The sequence below is a fragment of the Ptychodera flava genome, chromosome 2 (assembly GCF_041260155.1).
Source record: "Ptychodera flava strain L36383 chromosome 2, AS_Pfla_20210202, whole genome shotgun sequence".
Lineage (NCBI taxonomy): Eukaryota > Metazoa > Hemichordata > Enteropneusta > Ptychoderidae > Ptychodera > Ptychodera flava.
Window position 1 is genome coordinate 13,900,815 of NC_091929.1, and position 27,916 is coordinate 13,928,730.

Below are 27,916 nucleotides of genomic sequence, written 5' to 3' on the forward strand. Positions count from 1 at the left end.
TGTGAACTTTTATAACTGGCTTATTTTTGGCCAACGAGTAGCATTGCAGCCAGGTGATTCCTTTGGAGTTGTGAATTACGTTTAGCACCGAATTCAATAACATTATAATTTGGTAAGTGGCTTTTTTCATTTTAATTTTCACGCCATTAGTACTGCATTTACAAACTCCGTCATTTCTATTTTACGAAAATAAAACAAGTTAAACCTCTCCTTTCAATCTCTTTCTAGCGTCATGTCATAGGTGTCTGACCTTTCTGTATTTGTACGCGTCCGAGCGTCATTTGCAATCTACAATATTCATTTTTATCATGTTCCCGAATAAAAAAGGAAAATTCAGGTTTTTTCGCTCCAAATATTTGTCTACATGGAATGCTTCGGTAAATTCGTCAGATGACGTCAAGTAAAAGTGTGTATATCATTAGTCCTCTGGAATAATCGTCAATCGCTGCTGCGATATTGAATCCGGTTGAAACAGTAGTCAGGACTTGTGAAAATGCCATCGAATGTGTTGCCTTTGAAGGAAAACATGATATCGTTTTGAGATTCGAGTCGAACAAAATGCTGTCTGAATTACCTGACCGTGTTAAATAGATAAATGATGCATTTACAATGTCGAATACAACTTTTCTAAAAAAATCATGCCATCGAAACAACGGCACACTAATGCTTGAGGAAAACAAGCAATCACCTTCTATATTTACCAGAAACGGACGAATCGCCCTCTGGTGAAGCTGCATCCACAATTATAGACGTCTACGATTATCTTTTATTAACTTGTTTATCATTATTCGAGAAACAACATCGGAGAGAATAATTATGTATGTAAATAATTGCATATCGATAACCTTTTTTCATTCAAAAATCAGTGAACACTTTATTAGTAATACATTATGCATACTCTTAAGTTGATAAAATCAAAGCTTAATTAACATAAAGAGATAGTAGTAGGGTTTATTCGAGCATTGTACAAAATATAAATTTATTTCAAAGTAATGTTAATAAAGACATACGACGCAATAGTCTGTAGTTTAACATGTATAAGTAAGACTTGCGAATATTATTATTATTATTGTTATACTTTATTGTCCTAAAAAGGATAATCACCTTACAGCTCAGAGGAAATAAATAACAACCAGACAGACATAAAAAAAAAAAACAAAAAAACACAGACTATGTCAGCAAACACACGAAAAATACACTTCAGAGATTGAGTCTCTTGATGGCTGTTGGAACAAAGCTCTTGCTGTACCTTATTTGTTACACTTCAAGCAGCGAAATCTCCTTCCTGAAAGCAATTATTCAAAAGAGGGATACAAAGGATACTTTACGTTAGCTGTAATTGCTCGTGCTTAGCGCAGTATTGCATTATCCGTGAGCACTGAAAGGGACAGAGTGGGTCTACCAATTAATAAGTGCTAATTTATTTGTTAGTAGCGGCAATGAAGGCTGTATTTGTGTAACAGTAACAGTCTGTGACATTGCAGTCATGCTACAATTCTCTTCAAAAGAAGTCCTACATGGCAGCACTAGTGAAGCCATTATAAGTGAGTACAAGCTTGACTGGCTACCTTTACATTACGAGTTTCTGTATGCTTCAGGGAAAGTAACGAAGCAAGCAGCTTTGTTGGTAATACTTCGAGGATTGCTAACGAAGCATGCTCCTTCCGAAAATTCATAGTGTGTTTTGACGATAGCAGAAAGATACAACACAAAAACCTCCCCATATTTGAATCCAAAAACATTAAAGCAAGTATGCAGGCTATGTTTTCTTAGTGCCACTACTCGGACCGTGAATGTGGTTGGAAGCAAAACATATCATAATTATTTTCAAAAGAAGTCACTTTCGGTTCCCTAGGTGAAGGTTGTTGTCATGGAACTAAACTGTACAGTACAAAATTAAGAAGTTTACATATACGTCGTTTTCCACAGTGTCACTGTGTATTACTGAAATCTTCTTCTTTATAAAAACAGTTTTGATATGAAACAAACATCTGCTCACAGCTCTAAAGTGAGTAAATGTGCACCCTGTCTATTGATATCTCCATAATGTTTACACAAGATTTAAATGCGGATGTAAATAACTTTAAAATTAAACATACCTGATAATTCAACTGATTTAACTGTCAACAGTTTACAACAACTTCGTTCCAAAATCTACATTCATTTTACAGGTCATTGAAAGATTTAAGACTGAGGTAACAAGCACCGTTCTTGAAAGCATACAATTGTACTTACATAATCCTGGACTCACACACTAAGTTAAGTCGGGATTTAAAGTTTAAACGTTTGAAACTACTATTAGCAACAGTGTAGCCGTTATATACACATACGATTTTCGTAGTCTCGCAAATTTTCTTGTTTCCCACAGAAATGAACAACCGAACACATGCTACAATATTCATGAAAAATGCCCCGATTGTGAAAATATACCACTAATAAAAGTTTCGCACCAGATGAATTGAGATACTAGGTAAGTAAATTACAAAGCCAAGAAAGATACACAGCTACTACTGTACATTGCCTTTTTCTACTTTATGTCATTCAGAAGTACATACACGGCATATATTCATTTCGTCGGTTGTGTATATCATTGAAAGCACACCAAGTTAATTCAGTTCGAACGTGGCTTACATTATCCTGGTTGCAAGGAATCAAAATAACCTCAACACGTTTGCCTGCCAATTCCGTACTCTTTTTTCCATCAGAGGGAGAAAAATATGTACGATGGACAAAACCGTCTGTTTCTAATGCGTCTTTTAACATAGTTATATTTGTTGTTTCTAATGCATGACAGAGCCCAATTTTGAGGGGATCATTTCTGACTTTGTCTGTTTTCTTTATGCAATCGATAACGAATTTATCGATTTTGTTCAAATTGCAACCTCTAAAACTGATCGTTTCCAGGGAATTAAGTGTCATAATCTCTGTCAGATGTCGTTCTACGTTTTCTTCCGGTATGACTTCACCGTCCAAAATTAAAACATGTGTTACGAAAGCCAGTGCTGAAACATACTGGCGCAGCATACGAAGTGTTATTGTCCTGGTTTGGTTTTGTTCTATCGTTTCATCATCATTTTTAATATCAATACCGCAAACCCTAAGTAATGAAACGGGAACTCCATCTCGTTCTCGAAATAGAGAAGTGTCCGCCCTGATATCATCGCGCTGGAAGTCATTGTTTAAGGAATGACCTATTGCGAATGCCAGTTTGACTACTTTAGCTGACATCGGAGACTTGGTGTAATTGCCATGTACTGATATACGACGACTTGTCAGTTCCAAAGAGTGTATTTCAAACCCATCACCTTCAAACTTCTTAATCTCATCTAGTATTCTAGGCCTACTCATCTTTTCACGAAATGACATACAAATTTTTGACGACCGACTCCATAACATGATATCAAGGACAGATATCTCAAATTCGAAGTTGATAGCCGGACAATTTTCATAACGGATAATTTCAGTATTCATGGCTACAACGGTCTTAAACGCATCTCTCGCATCTCGCTGCCTTCAACTGACAGTTTGTTGTAGTTACATCTGTCAAGAAACGATAGTAGCTCGAATTTTAGGGACTTATTTCCCGCTAACAAGTACTGAATGTCTGAATCAGCCTGCCGCCTGTTTCCGTCATAACTTACGTGTGCCTCAATCTTTACACCACTCTCGTCTGGTAAACAGATCTGCAAGAACCTCTGATAAAAACTGACCAGACTACAGCTTGCTTTACAAATTCTAAGATTGATCTGACGTGTCTTACAATAAACTATGAGACTAGAGTGTTGCAAAAGATTTAATTTGCAGTATGTCGGGCATGTAGGTCTTGACAAAAAGTAGCAATCTGTATTTGGCATAAGTTTTCTGAACGGTTCACTTACTATTTTAAATACGTCTAGATTACCGAAGGGTATCCCCAAACCGAAGAGTGTTTGCATTCTTACTTGCGCAATACTTGTCAATATGTTTTGAATACGATTTGCATTTTCAGTGGTTCAGCTGAAAAAGTTGCATGTTACCTGAGATACGTCAACTGCTTTCATGTTGACAGTCATGTCTTTCATGTAAGTCTCGAAAGCCCTATCGTTTAAGTCACAATAGATTGTAATGTACAAGGTAATTTTATCATTGTGCAGTGATGCCCGATTGGAAAGGGATTGATATAGGCTCTGGAGTTCAAATTTCAAATGATATAAATTGTAAACGATTCTGAACTTTCCAAACTCTGCTATGATGTGAATGGCCTCACCTTTACATGGTTCTGGTCGAGTATGTACTTTAAAATCAATACGGACTTTCTTCAACGTAGTGTTGTTATGTAGTCGTTCATACAGCAGTGTTATGAAATTTATATGTCCGTGCTCGTCAGTCGATCCACGGATATAAAGATTAAGTTCCTTTGCAGAAATATATTCAAAGCCATCATAATATTATTTTTCACACAGGAGAGCGTCCTTCGTGTCTGAGTTAGTAAACCCGAAAACGAACAATGACAATATGTGAATGTCAACATATTTAAATCTAGAATAGAGATTCGTAATGTAACTGCCAACATCACTCTCTGTGAAATAACACATTATTGTTGCGTCAAAACTGACTACACACGTAAGCTCTGAAAGCAACCCTTGTAGTCTTGACAAATCGAAATTCAAGTCACTCATCTTGAAACTGTATTCCAAAGACCCTACTTTTGCTGTGATTTTAAGATTGTTCTGCCTCATTTTGCGAAATGTTTCTTGGAATTCGATCCTCAACTGACCCTGATGGCTTGTTAGTGACTATTACTTTATGTATCTTTGCTATAAATTCTATATTGCAAATAGGCAATCCTGTAATAACGAGTTCTCTAGCAGAAATCAAAGATAAGGCTTCTACTATGCCGATCAAACGACTAGAGACGTCCGCTAGATTCTCCATTACATTCTCCCTAAATTCAAATGCTAACCTATCAATAGGAACTGATTCCATCCTACGTATTATATCATGCATATAACTAATACAAATTGCATTCCCTGCACAAGTCACGCGAACGTTTAGAATAACTGTTGGGTGATTCAATGAGGCATGTCGTAAAAGTAACTGATGGAAACTGGTCAAATCAAAGTTTATAAACGGATTTTCGTAACATATGTTAAACTTCCCAAACTTTGCGTCTATGTGCACTTTGTATATTTCACTATATGTTTCAAATACTACACGGACAGACTTCAATGATTTATTGCCACTAAGATGTTCGTGTACCTTCTCGATCAGCTCTAAACTTTCAAAAGGAAATCCATGTATTTTAAGTGTTTGTGCAGATATGGATGACACTCTTTTCATGATGGCATCGATTTGAGGACATATCTTCTCTATATCAACATTTGAATGACTCAGTAAATCTAACGTTAACTCATCAATATTAACTGACATCATCCTATCTAAGATGTTCTCTACAAAAGTTTGTACACCCTCAATTCGAAAATCACATGTTAATTTGATGTTCGGTGCCACTCTATCACCAGTGCCTGATGTAAAGCACTCGAGCAATCGCTGGAAACTTATCAAATCAAAGTTCATGTCATCAATGTTGCAGCAAATATTACATTTACCTACTTTCGATGTTATCTGCACTGCTCGTGTGCGTTGTAGTTCAGAACGACAGATGTTCTTCTGTTCGTCGAATACAAGCCTGACTGAATGTAATGAACGTGCGTCGTTCAGCTTCAAAAGTACAACATCAATCAAGTTTGGACTCAAAGGTAAGCCGGTAATGATATGCGTTTTAGCGTTTATCTTCGGAAATACATCAAGTATATTTGGTATACTACGAAGCATATCGATGTCACCATGGTTACGAATATGCAAACTAACAATATCATTGGTAATATGAATCGCTAGCAAACGCTAAATCGTTTAAGTGGTGCTTGACAGCGCACTTACTAAGGTCACAATCTATCTCTAGTTCGACTTCTATTTTATTCGAGTTGGCGTTTAAACAAACAAGACAGGTACCGTATATTTCCGCTGCATTTGGATTTGATGCAGACATCTTAATACTAACTTTATCTGAACGAATGTCAGGACATTGTAACAACAGTTTGGTGATTTAAAACTTACGTTTGTTGACATTATTTTCTAAATCAGCAATCTCTACTGAAAGTGAATCGGGTAAAACTTTTGCACACAGATTGATAATTTCTTCCGTGACAAACCCGCTTTCTTGTAAAATAAAAGTAGGATCAAAATGATTAAAAGTTATGTCCATTTTACGGTACCATGCCTCAAACATTTTACTTTGTTTATCTTCGAGCAGTCCAGCTAAAAATACGAGTGCGGGTTTGCTATAATGCCGGCTGAAGATACCTGATATATCGATAATATCAGCAAACCCTGAAGGGTTTGTTGAACACAGATCAGCTGTGTACAAAGCTGCAAAATATTCTTGAAAAGTTTGATGAAAGAATTTAAATCCTTTGAGTGACGTCGATGGTTTGGAAAGGAATCCCAACTTTAGGATGTGAGGATGACTTTTTATTTCATCGTTACTCAGAGACACCTGACGCCTTTCTGGTGATAAAGCCTGAACTGATTTTTTGCCAAGAAAAATCAAGGTGTCTTTCATTCTGTATCATTTAACGTAAGATCTTCTGTATTGTTTTCACAGTACCGTTTGACCATGTATTCTACTATTGCTTTATATATTTCTGTTATAAACTGCGGCACTTTCCTGTTCTGTTTCCAAATCTCACATAACATCAATGTATTCAAAGGACTTTGCATGAGACTGTATAAAATATGTGGAGAAAGGGTCTTCTTAACTTCAAGCATAAACCTTTCGACAAAGCCTAATTTCGTCAGCTTTTCCTATCGAACCTTGATATTTAAGATATTTCTTCACAAATAATTCTACCTTTTCTCTACCTAAGCCCTTTATCGATAGTTTTTTATCGTACATATGTTTTGAATCACAATCTCTAATTATTCGAGATGTCACGATTACATGACAGTCGGGCAACAACGGCCATTTTTGCTGCACCATTTGTTTGAAGTATACTGGAAGATTACTGGAAGAAACTTCATCGAGACCATCGAAAATAAAACAAACTTGTGATTGGTTATTCTCAATAAAACTCCAAAGCTTTTCCTTCTCATTAACACCTCGTAGAACTAAATCAAAAATTGCATCTTTAAGGCTCTGTTTTCCGGTATTTTCACTGTGATACTCTTGAAGGTCTTTCAACTCAAATAGGAAAAGTAATTGGAAATCACGTAAGTAATTCGTTTCGCCTTTAGCCCAATCGTAGGCTATCATTTTACAAAACGTTGATTTGCCATACCCCGGATCACCTTCAATTAGTATGCGGTTCGTATTCTCGTGGTCACCACTATATGAAAAGATGTCTTTTCGCTGTACGATTTGCTTGAAACCATCACTGCTTTGCAAGTCCAGTTCAGTATAGATATTTTCGAGCTTCAGTCTCCTGTCTGCTCCGTCTAACCATGGAAGTGGAAGTATGTGGGATAACCTTTTGTACGACTTTCTCAACGTTGCCTGACACTGCAGGATAAGATCTGAAATATCGTGGTAAAATGTAGGAAAAGTGTGAAAAAGTAGCGAAAGTATGGATATTACGCAAATTGACTTTGTTACAAGAGGTATTATTGAGGAAGGATTGCCTACATCGACTTTGGAATATCTTGAATTTAGTTTAAAAGGATGTGCATGCTATTGTAACGTAGCCATATATATGCTTAGAATTTAACCTTTGAATTTGACTGTAATGACCGACAGTAACCCTGCACGTTATCTCCCGTGTTCGTTTTCGTGACCTTTTATTGTTTCAACTCCTGAAGTTATCATCAATGCCTGGACGACCTTTACCCTTGTTTGACATTGTACTTATCCAACAGCGATTTGACTTTGCCGATTGTTCGTAGTTAATTATAGACGCATGACTTTGCAGATCCTGAGACCCGATTGTTTTTAGTTAATTATAGACCCATGACTTTGCAGTTTCTGAAAGCCAATATAAACTGTGCATTTTGACTTGTTAGACGCACTTTACCGACGACGCCCCGAGACGACGTTCAACCGTGACCCTGACGACTAGTGTAGGTCATAGAAGTTTACCGTGTAACTAGAGTTACTCAGCTGAATAAAGTACTACGACTTAGAATATATTTCGGTGTATCGTGCCGTCTCTTATACGTCTACTGCCCACGCTACGTGACATATTTGGTGTGCAGCGGTTCGGATCGACTCAAGCCAGCGCCTTCTGCTCGACGTGATATTTTGGTGCCGCTCATCGTTCAAAGGATTGGTACGTACATTTCTGTTGCTCGAACATTGCTAGTATTATAATGCCAGGCCGTAGACAACGATCAATCGACACTCCTGCTTCAAGATATCCTGATATGGCCGGATATACCGAAGCCCGAACTGTTGTAACTCCATCAAGATTTTATGGAAGACTTGGTGACGACGTTGAAACTTTTCTGAAAGAGTTTGATCGAGCTGCCAGGGCTAATAGGTGGTCAGACGAACGCAAGGCCGAGATTTTGCCCGCCTATCTACGAGAATTGCAGCCGACTTTTGGAACGACTTAGACGATCAAACTCCAGTACGACTATGACCGTGTTACTGAGGCCCTGAGAGAAAATTTCCTGCCAAAAGAAACTCAGAGACTTTTCTACAACGAACTGTATAATCGCAATCAGAAACCAGGTGAGCCTGTGGAGGAATTCGCTAGAATTATACAGCGACTGACTCTGCGCGCTCACATGGATATGCCAGTCTGAGCTCATGAGAGAACATTTCATCCGTGGATTGCGCCCGTCTCTGAAGCGAATGGTGATGTCAAAAGACCCTGCTACATTTGAAAAGGCCGTACGTGTCGCAAAAGCCGAAGAATTAGAATGCAACGAAGAACTTGTCAACGGTAAGAGTGATGTTTTGTTATTCTCCACTTTAGACCCCTTCAGTGCTAAATCAGCCAGCCAAGAAGACACGACCGTGGCTGCTGTACAACCGCCCACTTCCGACAATATAATGCAATCGATGTTAGAGACTTTGATGAAGAAAATGGAGTCAGTGATAGACGAAAAGATGGAGAAATTTAATGCCCCGTTAGAAAGGAATTCTGACTCTGCTGATAAACCTGCCCCAGCTAACCGCACAGCCAATCGAGATAGACGTTTTCAACGTAATAGAGGTGCGCCCGGCAGAAACCAGCGAACCACCGATGGTTGCCGATCTGTAATATTTGCCACCGTGTTGGGCATGTGCAGCGTCATTGTCCTGATCGCCAACATCAGCGACAACAGCCGCAAATGTCCCAGCAAATGCAGCCGACCGCTGGATATCCATTTATTCAGCCACAGCAGCCTGCACAATTCAACCCACCGACTTGGTTCCCGCCACAGCAGCAAGCAAGTCAATTTCAACCACGACAACAGCAGAATTTGTCAAACTAGAAACTGCCGTCGGACGAGGGGATACCCGGATGGCAGATGTTAAATTTGATGATGTCCCGGATTAATAGATACAAAAGAAGTAGACACTGATGATGATAATGAGGACGAAATACGGACTTATGTTATTGGAACAATTAATCATAGCTGTAGTATTGACGGGAAGATTGGTGATGATGATGTCAAGATGTTAACGGACACTGGATCCGGAACTACGATAATAAGTGAAAAGTTACGTCAAACTTTGCCTATTTGAGGAATAAACCGCTGTTGCAGACATCTGGAATTTGTGTGAAAACATTGGAAGGAAACAAACTAAACATCGTGGAAGAATAGAAGTCGACTTCGAGATTGCCGGTAAGAAATTTCCCTATCCGCTTATGTTATCGCAAATTCCATGTATGACTGTTTGATCGGAGCTGATTTAATGAATGATATCGGACTTGACATCATGTTCACTAAACAACAAGCCACCGTAGAGGGATGTGATACCCCGCTGGAAGTTAATGGTGGCCGTAGTAAAAGTCATGTGAAAGACTGTTCGGTAGTCGCCTTAGAAACTTTAGTAGTTCCTGCCCGTTCACAAAAGAGGTTCATGGCAGCCATAGATGTAGACGATGGACATTGTGGCCTTGTGGAAGCGCGCCCAGGGGATCATGTTAAGTTGGGCGTTGGCTTGGCAAGGGCCTTCGTGACTGTAAATAATGGGCGTGCCCTGTTCTAGTTGTAAACCCAAGAGATAAGCCTGTGAAGATATACAGATGTACGAACCTTGGTGTGTTTGAAACTGCTGACGACGATAATGTTATTGCGTGTATAGCAAATATGGGTGCTGAAAATGACGACGAGTGTAATAATGATGATCACCCAGTGAATGCCGGTTCTAGGCAGACGTGCCTTGACGAGGACCGAGGAAATTGCGACCCAGGCGAATTACCGGCAACCGGCCCGGATGAGGTGTTGCCCGATGGTGGTAATTCGAGGAGCCGCGTGAATCTGTGCGAGACGACAGATTTGTCTGCCGAGCAGACAAGACAGCTGGACGAGCTGTTATTGGAATATGACGATGTATTTGCGAAGAATGACAACGATTTGGGAAAGACAAATATTGTACAACATCGTATTGACACTGGTGAGCATCCTCCGATTAAGCAACGCCCATATCGCGTTCCCGCCAGTCAACGACCTGTTGTACGAGAACATATTAAGTCTATGTTGGACAATGACATTATTCGACCTTCGACGAGCCCATGGTCGGCCCCGATTCTTCTTGTTTCCAAGGCGGACCAATCGCAACGTTTCTGCGTTGATTTTAGGAAGATTAACAATGTTACGAAGAAGGATGTTTACCCGCTGCCGCGCATCGACGATAGTCTGGATGCCCTCGGGCAAGCACGTTATTTTTCGACTATGGACTTAGCATCAGGATATTGGCAAATTGAGGTCGCGCCGGAAGATAGAGAAAAGACCGCCTTTGTTTCATACAACGGACTCTATGAATTTAATGTTATGCCCTTTTGATTATGTAACGCGCCAAGTACCTTTCAACGCTTAATGGAATTAATACTTGCTGGACTTCAATGGGAAATATGCCTGATTTACCTTGATGACGTCATTGTGTTTTCGAAAACATTCCATGAGCATCTCCGCCATTTGCGTGAGGTCTTCGATTCGATTTCGAAAAGCCGGACTGAAATTGAAACGTAGGAAATGTCATTTCTGTAAGACTGAAATCGAGTACTTGGGACATGTTGTGACCCGAGATGGAATTAAACCGAATCCGAAGAAGATTGATGCAGTAAAGAACTATCTGCGCCCAAAGGATGTTCGTCAACTACGAAGTTTCCTTGGATTAGCATCATATTATCGACGATTTGTGCAGAACTTTGCCAAAGTGACGTCACCGCTAAACAAACCGTTGATGAAGGACAATGTGTTTAATTGGAGTACCGAATGTGAAGACGCTTTCTGCACTTGAAGTTAGCGCTTATTTCAACACCAATACTCGGATACCCTGATTTTGATGAACCCTTTGTTCTGCATACAGATGCGTGTGACACTGGCATTGGATCTTGCTTAGTACAGGTACATGATAAAAAAGAAGTTGTTATTTCTTATGCTAGCCGAACTTTGACAAAACATGAGAAACACTATTCGACGATTGAGAAAAGAAGCTCTAGCCATAATTTGGTCGATTAAGCATTTCCGACCATACTTATATGGTAGACGCTTCACTGTTATTACTGACCACAACCCACTGAAATGGTTAATGACTATTAAGGAGCCTACAGGACGACTCGCCCGCTGGTCATTGACCTTGCAAGAATATGACTTTGAAATTCAACACCGCCCAGGGACAAAACATGGAAATGCAGATGGACTTTCCAGACGACCGCAAGACGATGATGAAGACAAAAGTGCACGTGACTTCATCATCGCCGCGACAGACAGCCCTGGACTTCAATTAGACCGAGTTAGAGACTTGCAAAGACGTGATTTGACTTTGCAACCGCTTATATCGTACTTGATCGATGATGAACTTCCCACCAATACAAAGACAGCTAGGAAAGTTGTTTTATATGCTGACCAGTATGTTATCGACGATGGTGTACTGTATCATCTGTGGATGCCCGCCCCAGGGAGACGGCGAAGAGACGTGCGTAAACAGCTTGTCATTCCTCGCGCCCTGCAGGACGAAGTGATGATGTCATGCCATGACGAGGTCACCTCAGGTCATCTAGGGTTCCACAAGACGTACAGTAAGATACAAGAACGATTCTATTGGTTGGGAATGTTTAAAGACATTGAACACTGGTGTAAATCGTGTGTTGACTGCTCTACGAAAAAGACTCCAAAGAATTTACCAGTTGCACCGTTACAGCCTATACCTGTTGATGGCCCCTTTGATCGTGTAGCTGTCGACGTATTAGGACCACTTCCAACTACTGAACGAGGTAATCGCTTTATTATTGTGTTTTCGGATTATCTTACACGTTGGCCTGAAGCCTTTGCCGTTGAAAAGACAACTGCGGATGTTGTTGCCCGACTGTTAGTCGATGAGATTATTGCCCGACATTCTGCGCCTCGGACATTGTTGTCTGATCGTGGTAGAAACTTCCTGTCGACATCGGTGCAAAAGACTTGTGAATTAATGAGCACGAGAAAGGTAAACACATCGGCTTATCACCCGGATTGTGACGGATTAGTTGAAAAGTTTAATGGAGTATTATTAACGATATTAAGTATGTACGTCAATCATAATCAGACTGACTGGGATCTATATTTGCCAATGGCATTGTTTTCGTACCGGACATGTAAGCAGGAATCGACTAAGGAGTCGCCTTTCTATACATTGTACGGAAGAGAACCGAGATTACCGATTGATGTTACCCTCACTAAGCCGACAACGACCTTTACTGACCCTAAGGACTATGGTGAGACAGTGGTTCAATGATTGTGTGAAATTCAGCCACTTGTCCACGATAATATTCAGTTAGCGCAGCAAAAGCAGAAGATGCAGTATGACAAGCACGCTAAGGACATTAACTATGACATTGGAGATAAAATATGGTTGTATACACCTGTTAGTCAACGAGGATTATCACCGAAGTTACTTCACCCATGGCATGGTCCTTATCGTGTTGTGGAAAAAGTAACACCTGTGAACTATCGCCTCGCCACGTGTGATCCGCGACGCAAGCAACAAGTTGTGCATGTGAATCGAATGAAACCATATACGGACCCTAACAATAGACCACATGAATTGCCGGACACTGACAATGGAAATACCGATACTGACTCTGTAAGTGACCCTACGGAAAATAATGACACTGTAACAGACACTAATGACATTATTGACCGCAATAATGTTAATGAGAATCCCATACTTGATACTACCGGAAGTAATGGCGATGACAACGAAACTGATGATGTGTATCAGGCCTTGAGAATTGTCGATCACCGAACTGTAACTAATTCGGACGGTCGTCATGAAACCCGCTATCGTGTCAGATGGAAGGGTTACCGCCCTAAAGATGACACGTGGGAACCGCCTGATAATATACTGGACAAAGGACTGATTACTGATTATGAATCTCGGACATAACGAACTCTAGACTAGTGAACTTAGAACTTTGCATCGTTTTCCATAAGAACTTTTACTATGATATAGATTTGATTTGATTTGATTTTTAGATCGAGCGAGGACGCTTTTCGATCTTGGTTGGGAGGTGTAACGTAGCCATATATATGCTTAGAATTTAACCTTTGAATTTGACTGTAATGACCGACAGTAATCCTGCACGTTATTCCCGTGTTCGTTTTCGTGACCTTTATTGTTTCAACTCCTGAAGTTATCATCAATGCCTGGACGACCTTTACCCTTGTTTGACATTGTACTTATCCAACAGCGATTTGACTTTGCCGATTGTTCGTAGTTAATTATAGACGCATGACTTTGCAGATCCTGAGAAGACCATGACTTTGCAGTTTCTGAAAGCCAATATAAACTGTGCATTTTGACTTGTTAGACGCACTTTATCGACGACGCCCCGAGACGACGTTCAACCGTGACCCTGACGACTAGTGTAGGTCATAGAAGTTTACCGTGTAACTGGAGTTACTCAGCTGAATAAAGTACTACGACTTAGAATATATTTCGGTGTATCGTGCTGTCTCTTATACGTCTACTGCCCACGCTACGTGACACTATCAAAGCCCCTCACGGCTAGACAGTGTTTGGTGCGTTTGGTGCGTTTTTCTTACTTATTCTAACCTTACTTGTGACATCTAGGAGATAACAGCAAGGTTGTTGACAACATGCAAAGCAATATATCACGTTAGCAGTGATTTCACTTATTGGTATTCCTTCCAAAACATGATGTTGGATAAAATGGTACACTTTAAGTTTAAATCAGAGTGCTTTTGGACGAAATGCAGCCAATCCTTTGTTACAACTTTTACATTTGAGTCAGAATATTACAAACTGATACAATAACTCAACAAAAGGTTCGCAAGAAAATTTAGGTAGAGGGGAATGCCCCCGGGAAAAAAAACTTTAGGGAAACATACTCTGTCCATGCGTAGTTTATACACACAAGAAGTTGGACATACCTGCATCGTCATGCGTTGATTTGGCAGAGGCCGAAACGGCGCTGTGAATTAATGGGTCATATTTTACATCTTGTGGTAAATCTACAGTAGAAGAAAATCAAAAATCAATAGAGACATTACTTATTACGTAATTGTTTGATCAAATCGTGAATGCACGTCATTGACTGTAACACACGAAAAATATAAGTTCATTTGTGAATGAATGAATGAATGAATTTTAAAAAGTGTGAATTTAAATAGGGGACTTCTGCAATTCACGGAAAAACTTTTATTTCTTGGCTTTAATATCTGTGCTCAACCATTCGGTCCTCGCCGCCAACGAGACCAGAAGTTTACCCTTATTTCAAAGTCAGATCCTTTTTTCATCAGGACTATTATTGTTTGTGAGTTTTGATTCCTCCTCATGATATGACCACGGGCTGAGAATCACGACACAGTCATTCTGATTGGTTGTGTACTAATTTACGTGTCAGAAGAGATAAGCAGTACGTCATTCTCATGATTCTAGCAAATAGCAACCCAAAAATCCTTGACACAAATGAGGATAAGCATGACCTCAGTGAATCAGGTGAGCTGCCACTGACTGATATGGACATTCTAAATGTCTGTTGCTCTAAGCAAACAAATATGGACATTCCTAACAAAGATGGCGATTTTTAAAATATAGAAATGTAATCAAGACTTCAACGATTTTTAGTTACATTTCATCAATTTGACCGTTAAGCGAGAAGAAAAGATAATATAATACAAAAGCTATTCCTCTCTCACATCTTCTTCACCAGAAGATATCAAGCTTCTTATATTGCACGGCAATGATTACATCAATTGTTGGATAAATTGATATTTCTGCCCATTTACGATACTGAAAAAGAGTAACGTATTGGCCAAACTTACTTGTGCCTTTGACACTCGATTCACGGCTTACACCATCGAGTTGGCATTCCTGCAACTCTTCCTCGACCTTTTCAACTTCAACGACTAGGGGCAGTCGTTTGATTGCTTTTAACAACTCTTTAAGGAGCACTAAATCTGTTTTCGATATATGACCAGACTCCTCCAGCTTGATGAAAATCTCAGCTGGGCTTTTCAGGCGTTCCAGTTCACGAGTTGTCACCTGATCGCCGCGCAACAGGTTTCGCAAAGATCTATCGTCTTCTTCGGACAATTGTTCGGATAGAAAGTTATACAACCTACGCAGAGGATTGATCCGCGACATCTTGACTGGTTTTCACGAAGATATGTCATTTTACAGGCAGTAGAAACATATCTACAAACAGCAGCACAGAATGAAACAATTTTAACTGCGTCACAATACGTCTGACGAATAGAACCCTGGAAGGTGTTAGGCACCTGGTCCTACTTGAACCTTGGCTATTCAATGCTGCGCAGCTAATATGCATTTGCACGCAAGTGCGCAGGAAACAGGTACCCGATCTTTTTGTCTCGGCACTCTCAACGGAAGGGCAAGATTTGGTTAATTTACATCAATTACATCACATTACAAGGAAACATTGATAAATCATTTTGTTATATGCCGAGAGTATACTATTACTTATTTCGGAGATATGTTGGTTTTACTACATATAAAATGTTTGCAAAGCAATCGGAAGAGTTATAGAAGTTTGCAATGCACTGTGGGCAAAATGGCCTCTATTCTGTTCCCTCAACGCGTGCCCGCTTTTTGCCGCACATACGCTGAATGAGCGTAAAGAGAGCCAAATCAAGCTTCCGTGAAATGTTGTAAACTTCGCCGAGTTTCCTAGCCGCACAGCTAAATATTCAGGAAGAGATGCAGATTCCATTTCCTCATATGTTCCTCTGTCCATTATGATATTTCGGCAATAATTTCATGAAGGAATTCTTGAATACCGAAGCGAAAATACGATATGCAAAAATAGGTGAAAACACGGCCAACAGCACAAACGATCGTTAACTCGTCATTTCATAAAACTAAGAGGGAAATTAAAAAAACTAAAACCATAGAGTTTTAGTGAACCTTCATGAGATGCTAAATCTCAATATTGTGAGAAATAACAGCGAAATAAAAAAATGGTCCGGCGGGTTTTTTCAGATGCATTTTTCACGATGGGCCGAATAAGGGAGAACCATTTGATTTCTGGGGGGGGGATATGGAGGATTTTTGGAAAAAAAAATTTGTCACCAGGTGAGAGAGAAGAAAAAAAAATTTGATCCTGTCATGGCCTGAGAAAAAAAATTGTTATAACAGACAGAAGAGAAAAAAAAATTGTCACAATGCACCAGAAATAAGCAAAATTTGGAAACCCTATTCTCATGTATTCTTTGCCGGCGCGCTGCCATAGGCGGCGCAAATGTGTTACCACAAGCAATTCTTATGTTTCTTTTCCCTGCACTTATGATATAAGCATGCACTACATAGGTCTACTTTACACCTCAGTATACTCAATGTTTTCCTTCCCTTTTCTGACCCAAGAAATCATATTTCAGGATTTCTGTTGCAATATCTCAATGGCATAGGCACTATCTAAAGGGGACTATTTGACTTCTGTAAATTGTGAAAATTTAAAACACAAGACAGGAGTCAATAAACTAGTGTTAAAACCAATATATTATTTTCTCAATATAAATTTGTTAGAAAGATGTACCTTGACAATGAAAAATTGAGGAACAACAAATATAATGAAATACAATGTTTGAGCCTTGTTTTTCTGACCACAAACACCGGATCGCAAACATACCATATTCAGGCTTTTCATTAGAAGCTGGCAGCTGGAGAAATGACACAAGAAGGTCACAGATTTTCCGTTCCTGTATATTCATTTGTCTTCAGTCTCTGGCAAACAGAACTGTTTTTCACAAATTGTATTGTCATTGTTTGGTTATTGAATATTGTGACTCAAAAACTGATCATGCAAAAAATGTAAAAAATATCAGTGTTCAATGTCATTTTCAAACAGTTTTACCGAGTGCAAAATAAACTGAAACTCCTCTCAGATTGCACCATTAAACACATCAATTTCTCAAAATTTCCAATACGAGAGGGGGAACCCCCCTCTCGTGCTCTCCCCCTTGGGGTATTCTAACAGTTTCACTTGGTAAAAAAATAAAAAAACAAACACCTCTCAGATTGCACCAGACTGCACCATTGCACTCATCAATATCTTAAAAATTTCCATGCAAGATAGGGGAAAGCCCCTGTGACACTTTCCCCCTAAGCCTCTCTCATGTTCTCCCCCTGTACTTTCAAATTCTGCCCGGTCAGATATCCTAGTGAAAACCCTGTCATAATATCCATCCTAATTAAACAACATACTATATGATTAGATACTGCGTGATCTTTTATATCTTTATTTTATTGTGACTCTGAGTTTCATTTTGATGGGTTCACCTTTTTTGAACCATCATGAGGTAACTGATGATAGTCTAGCAGGGTACATCAGGATTTGAAAGGTCTTTACTGTTGCTGTATTTTGTAAATTTTACAATAACATGCATTGGTATTTAACTTTTCTTAATGGGGGATCAGTCAAAATTTCAGAGTTAGAGAGGGAGGTTACTCAAATTCATCATGGTTGGCGAAGTGGGGGGGGGGTCACTCGAAATTTCGGAGTTTCAGGCCGTAAATAATGACGGTTCCCTTATATACAACGAATTACAAACTTGATGACCAAGAAAAAAAAAATTTGCACTGCTACTCCATTAGAAAAAAAAATTTGATGCAGGTCTGACAGTAGAAAAAAAAAATTGCTGTCACTCGGACAGGAAAAAAAAATTTGCTCCCATACCCTCTTCCTCCATACCCCCCCAGAAATCAAATGGTTCTCCCCTAAGCTCGATTCCCATAGAAAACAATGGCGTTTATGCGCGTCCGTTCGACCGAACAGATTGCACACTTCTCGCCGGTTCAAATTTTTCGATTCTGAACCAATGATGATGAAAATTGGCACGGTGATCCTTTGACTTATAAGCAAAAATCGTATCGTTTTAGATTTTTGAATTTCTTCGTAAAATTTGTTTATTGCCATTCTATTTTAATATTCTGATAACTGAAATATACTGTTGCCGTCAATAACATGGCGATCTGACCACAGGCGTTTGGCACATTGCTGGGATAATAATCGTATTTAATATGTAGAATGTCTATATACGACTTGATTATTCAATAAAAGAATCACTGTACGTGATATTAGTGTAGGCCTACATGTTGACTGGCATTATACACGAATGGCTATGGCTGCCTGGCTCGGGCCCGGCGAACGCACTGCATAATCATCAATGTGTACAATGTCTACATGACTTGATTATTTAATAAAGAATAAAGGTACGTGATATTACTGTATATGTGAGCTAGCTTAACCGAGCGGCTGTAGAGCTCTGCAGGGCTTGGTCCGGCTTGGGCCCGTTGTCCACCGCTGCACAGACAAGATGGAAAGGTAAGAAAGCTTTTCACCGCCCGATTTCATAAATCAGCGAAATTCACAAACTCTGGGCGTTTCCGGTGATAAAAACTGGTCAACGGTCAGATGGTTGCGTAAGCAATCGATCGACTGACCTCTTTTGCCTAAAATCATACCTTACCCTATGCTACTGGCGAGAAATCGTCCTGAAATCGGCTGGGCACACCAACCCAGCGCCGGCCATTTTGAATCAGCTGCATGCCTGCATACAACCCTTGGCAGATGACGTATTGTCGCTCTTCTCTCATTGGACGCGTACATTGCATGCAGCTGATTCAAATGGCCGGCGCTGGGTTGGTGTGCCCAGCTGATTTCAGGACGATTTCTCGCCAGTAGCATAGGGTAAGGTATGATTTTAGGCAAAAGAGGTCAGTCGATCGATTGCTTACGCAACCATCTGACCGTTGACCAGTTTTTATCACCGGAAACGCCCAGAGTTTGTGAATTTCGCTGATTTATGAAATCGGGCGGTGAAAAGCTTTCTTACCTTTCCATCTTGTCTGTGCAGCGGTGGACAACGGGCCCAAGCCGGACCAAAGCCCTGCAGAGCTCTACAGCCGCTCGGTTAAGCTAGCTCACATATACAGTAATATCACGTACCGTTATTCTTATTTAATAATCAAGTCATGTAGACATTCTACACATTGATGATTATGCAGTGCGTTCGCCGGGCCCGAGCCAGGCAGCCATAGCCATTCGTGTATAATGCCAGTCAACATGTAGGCCTATAGGCCTACACTAATATCACGTACAGTGATTCTTTTATTGAATAATCAAGTCGTATATAGACATTCTGCATATTAAATACGATTATTATCCCAGCAATGTGCCAAACGCCTGTGGATCTGACGGCATTTAATATTCAAATGTGCAGAACAAGGATCTGAAATTGACGCAAATTAATCAGCAAGTGTATCCTAAATTGTACAGACCAAATACCTGTCAAGTTGTTGTCTTTTATACAAAATTTGTGTGAATATGAATCTTGAACATCGCAGCAAATTGGTAAAAATAACACGAAACGGAGGCGAACTGGTGTAGAGTCTCCACTATGAACGTGTAGTGAATGTTATCGATCGATATTCTTTTGTTTGAAATTGATACAATGTTGTGTTGCATATCGGCGGATCGCATGGCGCCAAAACTTGTCTAAAGAGCGCCAAAATACGCTGAGACATAAAAGTATCACCAATACTAAAGAATCTGTCTGCGATTCAATTTGAGTGGAAGAAAACAACAGATACGATGATTTTTATGGTGCATAAGTCAATATGACTGTAACATGTAAAATACGAGCGACAGGCGAGCAGATTTCGATTGATATTATAAATAATATATAATGTTCGCTGTCGTCACTAGCAACCAGCCCCAAGCGTTGTCCTCTGGGGGCGCTGTACTGAACACTTTAGGGCCCTTTTTTGCCCATAGTGTGCACTTTACTTAATTTCCCGGCTGGCTTTAGTTAGGAAACTAACAGTTGAGGAATGTCAGATTTTGAAAGCTGTCGACATTAAAATATAGCTTTAACACAATCTCTCCCATATTTTTCTTGATTTTAATTCTCTGAGAAATGAGAAGCTAACATTACATACTGATGCTAAAATTCAAATTTTTGATGGAGGGAGCCAGTTTAAATATTGTGAAATACAGTGAAAGTAAAATAAGAAGTTAAATAAATAAATAAATAAATAAATAAATAAATAAATAAATAAATAAAGAAATAAAGAAAGAAAGAAAGAAAGAAATAGATGTTAGGAAATCTATAGGATGTGATCCTTCTGCACAGTTACTGAACAAACTCTGATCCCACTGGTGTCCTTTTACTTTAAGACCGCATAGTTGACGTATTGTATCATATTATGTAATGGACGACAAATATAAATATGAACATTAAAGCTTTTTAGTGTCGGTGATGTTATACGTAATAGAACATAATACCGACAAAATGTTTACACAAGACATCGCTAAAATGAAATGTAGTATTTGTTTGTGTTCGTGTGTTTGTTTGTTTTTTGTTTGTTTCTTATTTTAATTAAGTTTGTTTAAAGTAGTGCATACACATTCAGAGTTTGTGGATAGTCATGTCACGATGTCAATGCAAAATTTGCTTCGACTTTGTTTAAGTAGTCATTTGAGTTCATACCGAATCGGATGAAACAGTTGCTTCATTCAGATGAATTCTTCCATTTGTATCAGCTTTCGGTAAAATAGACAAGAATCACATTCTTCTACAAGGCCTTACAGGAGTTGTGATCGTACCTTTTATAAACTGAAGAAATTTTTGACAAAATAAGCCATAATTTCAATACTGCGTTTTTATTCCAACACAAAATGTGTAGCCCTTATAGGAATCTTCAAATGTTTTATTATTATATTTGTTAAATCATGTGGATATTTTCAAAATACCACGTCTTATGAACTTCTGGATGCCGAAGACACTGAACGATTAAGATCTCGGTGAGCGTTATGGGAATCATAAAGGTTTAGTTCGGCTCATTAGTTCTTTTGAGATATCGTCCAAAAAGGCAGACAGACAACAGTTAAGGGTTTGCTCACGTATACCCAGAATACGAGAAGTCAAAATCTGGATAATAATGGAGGATACCTTGAGGGCGTGCTTCATCGTAACTGTATGCTACAACTCTTCATGACATCGGTCACTTGAATTTACATTTGCATATTCTTTCATCGGCAATTGTGTCTTGTGTCATGCACTCTTGGCTGAGCGTCTTCGAGTGAATGTACCTGGCAACGCTGACTGTATAAACAAGGACGCTACACTGTATTCCGCCTTTCCCTTGTATCATTTCCGCCACAACAAGGTAAGATTTGTCTTCGATGGTGACTACAACAAGTGTTCTTCTTTTTATGTGCTTTGACAGTTTCCCTGCAACGAACTATACGTGATCGTTTGTAACTTCTGTGTAACCATAGACGTAAAACTTATACGTTCATTGTGTAACCTACTTCGCCAAATTATCTATTCATTGGTTATTGCATTTCATTTACGGGGTCAAAATGTTATCACATTCAGTTTACTGTGGCCAGACGTTCACTTTATTGAAGACTTAAATCTTTGTTCACTTTACAACAAAAGTATAGAAGGAGCTATCCACTTTCGGTTTGTTGGTTTCTGACGAAACCTCGGATTGTCCAACCATAAACGGGAAATTTGATAGCGATATTCAAGCTTTTATCACGGAAACTATATGAGTTTGTCATCTTGCTTTAATTGAAAAAGTAAAACCCACGGATCAGTGATGTTGCCTCGGACAGACAGGTCCAGGGGAACCTCTTCACGTCATCTAAGGGTAACTGTCTGTGCTTGGATAGTTTCAAATCAGCACACGGTGTGTTTGTGAGAGAATCACTTTTTGTGACCTTTTACCTCAGCCGAGTAGCTGGAAACGATATAGAAAATAAATTTTGAAGGCACGCTCAATCATTTTCGAAACAAATTTTCTTGTAAGAGGTAACAACCCGGTTCAGAAAGTTACATACTTCGAGCATTGAGGTAAAGACTTCAGAGTAAAATGCACCCTAAGAAATAATGTAACAGCTTTATCTGCTGTAACAGTTATACTCACCTTTGTATGTATTGGTTTCCCTTTATTAAACTGTCGCATTCTGTCATCGATACCGATATTTTCGACTTCATTAGATCTGTCCCTCCGTTTTGGAAACTACATTAATCAACCTGTGCATTACTTTTTGTTCTTGAGCACTCTCGCTTATTATTAAAGTTTTGTTGTTAACATTTCGATGACTATTGCAAAAATAGACATTTATTTTGTATTACTTAAGTGCGAACAGATATGAGCATGGCAACCTCGCACATCATAAATTATTGGAAAGTTCGAAGACACAAAATTTATGAAGTTAAAGCCTACTTACAGCAACTTTTTAATAATTTCAACGCTTTATTGTCGGCCAGTAAAAACCGGTTTCTTTTGCGAGTCCCAAAAGCACGTCGAGTTGCTGAGTGTTCACTGATCACAGCCTGCATGAGAAAAATGTGCGATATGTTATTTTTGACGACCGAAATTCAAAGTCAACGATGTCATTGCATTCTGTAAACAAAGCGATGCATTAGCAGGCTAATATTTTGAGCCTCAACATACCTTTGGTAGGAAAATACGAACGCACATCTTTCCAACAGAGCATAAATAGCGAACATATCAAAATAGTTACAGCTGTTTTCTTTTTTAAGTATTACACTCTTTTTTTCCCACTGTGCAAGAACACCGTTACTCTAACAAAACGGTATTTGTATGGTACTTGAGGTAGTATGCGTCTCCGTTACAGATATTCACACTCTCAACTTTTTACCATGCTTTTCTGATCTACCGCTTGTGGGGGCTTATTTTAAAGCTCTTGGAGCCAGACAATTTTTACCATCTTTGATTCTTGAAATCGAAATTATTTAACCCTTATACTTCACACAGGGACGACGGCCATTTTGAAGATCAAATGTCAGTAAATTTTCAGGAAAAATATACTTATCTGGTACCAAAATTATTACCACTAATTATTATCATTGATTTTGAAAGAGAACGTTCATAAAGTCACCTTGAAGAAAGTTTAAGCAAAAGTTATAATTTCGAGGAGCATACTACCTTATTTATGCAGGTAACTTTCTCTTGGATTAGATTGAATGGATGCTGCTATTGGTGCATGCTGGCGCTGTGGTCAGCCCGGAAAGCTGAAGTGTCCCGATTGTGAGTTTGGCCTGTACTGTGGACATATGTGTGTATCTGATGACAAATATAGACATAAGGTAAGGAGACAGTCTTCAAATAAAAACAAAGAACTGCATTGGTATAGCCTCTAATTCTTCATTAGACCTTGTTTACACAACCGGAAATTTTCCAATTATTTTTATGTTAGGCTGCAATGGCTAAAAAAGAAAGTTTTTAAACAACGTTACTTGAAACAATAATTTTCATACAGTAACTAACAAGTCAATAACCACTATATATGTTTGGGAATAGAAATAGTGAATAAGTGTGTGTGGTTGCTAAACTAACATGGGAATATATACTCTTTATCATATATACTTTACTAGTGATAGATTTGATGATTTGTCCACTAAATATTTGATCACTGCCAAGCTTTATCGACAGCTCACCGAGTGACACGTTTCGTTTCTGTAGATTGAATGTTTCCATGCGAGGAAAAACAAGACGTGCCACTTTTGCAAGAAGGTAACACAAAGCGCCAAACAGTGTTCAGCTTGTTTAACTGTGTGGTACTGTGGAAGAGAGTGTCAGAGGAGAGCCTGGAGGAACCACAAACGGGACTGCTTAGAAGAAGAGCAGAAGATACGTAATACTGTTAAGCTTTTGGAAACAGATTTTTTCAGTTTGCTGTACAACAGAGACGAAAAACCGGACACTTTTGTTCATGTTTGTTACTGGGGCAATACACCTGCTATAGATCTTTTGAAATTACCACAAAATGAGTTCAGCATAGGTTGTCGTCCTGAGAAGCTATGCTTGCTGTTATCTGGAGTTGGGGATCTTAGATACGTTATCAAGACAGGAGCATTATTACCTGATGACTTTAACGGTCGAGTTGACTTCTATCTTAACGACATTGACGTTCATGTATTAGCTCGCAATGTTCTTTTTATCTATATGATATGTAGGTCACATGATTTGAAAGCCGTTGCGCAAGATTTGGTTCAAATTTGGTACTCTCTATGCTTTACCATTGACATTTGTGAGCATCTTGAATGTCGACTTGAAGAACTGATACATATTAGTAGTCATAATCTGATGAAGGAAACACAAAAGGCTTTAATTGTGTCAGATGCAGACTTAGACAAAATGAAGGTACTTTGGTCACAGTGGCTAAAACTGTCCAAAACAGGTGGCCCACGACAGCACATACTAAAGCAGAGACAGGCTGTACATTCTTGCGGGTTTGAAGTTGAAAAAGATTGGATTAGTTATCTTAACAGTGTTCCACAACGTCACCAGAAGTCACTGAGAGATTTCTGGAAAGATTGTATTTTAATGTCAGCATCAAATCAAAACCAATCTCAAGCCGTGTTTCAAAATATAACACTGCTTTGTGACGACCCAACCAGGCATATAGAGAAAATCACTTCGTCCAGACAACAGTTTCCTCATTTAAGAACTATCAATGATATCCTCCCGGAGTGGTATAAAAGAGAACCACTTGTTTACACGATTCCAGCGGATACTCTTCCCTTCATAGGATGGGATTACGTAGATGCAAAATCTTTCTGTGATGTTCCGAATTTATCAGTCATGTATTCCAATTATATCTCTCACATGATTGAGAAATTTGCTCTGCATGTCAGACGCGGTCACATGTCATTACGAATTCTACTCTGTGATTGTTTCAAACTCGACAAAGAGATTGACTCATCATAGGTCAGATTCGATCGTATTTCAACGTCTAATTTGTGCGACTATTTCGGCTTGCCGGACATTTTGGATTTATTCAAACCTCTTCTGAACACTTCAAATCCCTGCTCTGTAATTATAACGGAAAATATATCGTGGTACTTAAAATGTAAAGACGATCAAAGTCAAATTGTTGATTACAGAAAAATATCTGAGGATACAGGCATACCGATCTCAGAGTCCTCGTACATTCATCAAAATCGCACAACAGAAGAATACATTGACTTCTCTCATCTGTTTCTGCGGTTACCTACGCGCCGAATTCCTAAAATCTCCCAGAAGGCAGTTCACGAAGGAGCTTCCAATGATATCAGAAATAGCAAATTATGATGGTTTAAAACTGCGCGATTTTCAGCGTGAACTCAATCGCGTAATACCGCATCGATGGAGGCTTAACGTTCGTAGAGTCACGCAAATGCTTGGGAATGTTAAACATTTGGAATGGTGTACGTCGGCAGCAACTCGTTCGGAAAACTAACAGTGAGACGACATTCTTACATCGTCTGAGAAAGACGAAATTCTTAAAAACCCATGCGGTTTTGCATCAAGACCTAGAGTCGTTGTTAGAACATGTATTCTAACAGCTTAGCGTGTCATCAATTTTTAAATGTGAGGACTAACGCCAGTCTTCTAAATTGTTTGTTTAGATTTTCAGTTGTTTTACTCACTCAAGTGAGTATAGATGACATGAACTTTAAAGCAAAACGGAGAGGGGCAAAAAAACCCCCAGTTGTAAACTCAAAAATGATATTATTATTGCCCATGAAAACCAGGAAACCATAAAAATGTAAATGTACAGTCACCGTCGTAGGACGTTTTCCTATGATATGACATACCTGTGCCATTATCGAGAATACTTTCACTGCCACTTTATGATGAAGTTCTGTGTGCAAAGTTAAAGATCCATTAGCTGTAACTTTGGTCATTTAAAAAAAATGTGTTTGTTCTGTGTATCATCTGCAGTTTCTGGTTTGAATCCCTTAACCATAGAGAAATTCCTAATATTTAGCTCATAAATATACCCTATATGAGTATAATCTGCTTTGTTATTGTTTAATTTTTGTATTCAGGTCCGGACTAGAATACATTTATCAACAATAAATTTGGTCATTTCACATACACAGGCTGTGTTGGCAAGCAGGACACCGGGCATTGGTCATGATGATCGGATATAGTAAAATTCTGTAGTTGATACATTGAAACAGAATAGTGAAAAAAAAATAGCCAAAAGCTACAGCTAATGTCCCTTTAATAACTTTAATCACTATTTCCAATCGTCACATCACTGTGTCGAGGTCATATAACACACAAATTTAATACAGACTTATGTATTCTAAAATTTGTCATGTGAAATTAGTATAATCCGTTCATGAAGGTTTCCTTGCTTATTGTATTGAATGAAAGATTGTATCACCTAGCAACGAAATTGTAGAAGGTTGTATTACACTTGAAATCGATAAGTTCGGAATGTTGATCAAGGCGTTTTGAATTAATTTGAAATATAAAATAAGTTAAGCACGTTGAAGTGACAACTTTTCGAACATATGTACCATTATATTTTTATCATTATTATCACAACCGAAGTAATAGAATAGATCAGTTGTATAAAACTTAGCGTTAAACGAGAAGATAATTCAAACTCACAGTAAAGTCAAAAAGGCCTAGTGACCAGAAGGCCTTTTCTTTGTGTGTGCTATCTTGAGATCCTTAATGCGAGAACTGTTTAGTCTTTTGATGAGTACAACTTTTGATTTTCATTGTTGCAGTTCATCCTTGTAATGGACTGCTTTGTGCTTTATCTTTTCGAATGCTCTCGTAATATTTTTTAGTTTTTCTCTCTCTTGTGTCATGTACAGCGCACTACGGCTTATGTAACATAAGAATTCAACAAAGATAAATGAAAGTGCTATCATTCACGTGATTGAAGTTGATCCAGACAATCATTTTGTGCCGTGATAGGCAGATCGACAGTTAGAATAAGTAAAAATCAACGCTAAAATGTATCCAGTGTCAATTTCATCCATCAGAAATTGACCTGTGACCACAGTGATACAGTTTCAAGGGCAATGACAATACCCTAGGAGAATGGACAAAATGTATAGTAAGCTTGTAGAAGCGATCTTGCTTTGTAGGCCTTTCGACATTTTGTTCGTAAACTACAAAGTAAGCTTTAGTAAAATGTTTGCTTGAATGGATGAGGGGGCACATAAATGCTTAAATAAGAATTTGGAGATGTTTTAAGGTAGAATGCATCCTCGGGGACAGACAACCGGACTGTAACATTTTACAATATTTTCTGATCTACCACTTTTGAGAGCTCAATTAAAGGCTCTTGGAGAAAAAATTGCCAGCTGAGTTTTTCGAAAACGGATATGTATTTTTCGACATACCTTTAACAAACGAACGGCGGTCGTTTCAAATATTGGTAAATTTCAGGTAATTTTTCTCTCTAGTACCAAAGTTCGCACTGGGATCCCTCATTTT

General features: G+C 38.9%; 2 protein-coding genes across 2 annotated transcripts; one reads left to right on the plus strand and one right to left on the minus strand.

The window, feature by feature from the left end:
• Positions 1-854: 854 nt before the first annotated feature.
• LOC139115267 (nucleotide-binding oligomerization domain-containing protein 2-like) lies at positions 855-15,884 on the minus strand. Its single transcript, XM_070677270.1, has 3 exons — positions 15,457-15,884; positions 14,563-14,643; positions 855-7,551 (listed from the first exon to the last, which is right to left on the minus strand). The coding sequence occupies exons 1-3, from the start codon at positions 15,776-15,778 to the stop codon at positions 6,800-6,802; spliced, it is 1,155 nt and encodes a 384-aa protein (XP_070533371.1). The 5' UTR covers positions 15,779-15,884; the 3' UTR covers positions 855-6,799.
• A 7,749-nt stretch (positions 15,885-23,633) lies between these two features.
• On the plus strand, positions 23,634-27,363 carry LOC139115295 (uncharacterized). The gene is made up of 2 exons (XM_070677312.1): positions 23,634-23,775; positions 24,152-27,363. The coding sequence occupies exons 1-2, from the start codon at positions 23,653-23,655 to the stop codon at positions 25,397-25,399; spliced, it is 1,371 nt and encodes a 456-aa protein (XP_070533413.1). The 5' UTR covers positions 23,634-23,652; the 3' UTR covers positions 25,400-27,363.
• The last annotated feature ends 553 nt before the right edge of the window (positions 27,364-27,916 follow it).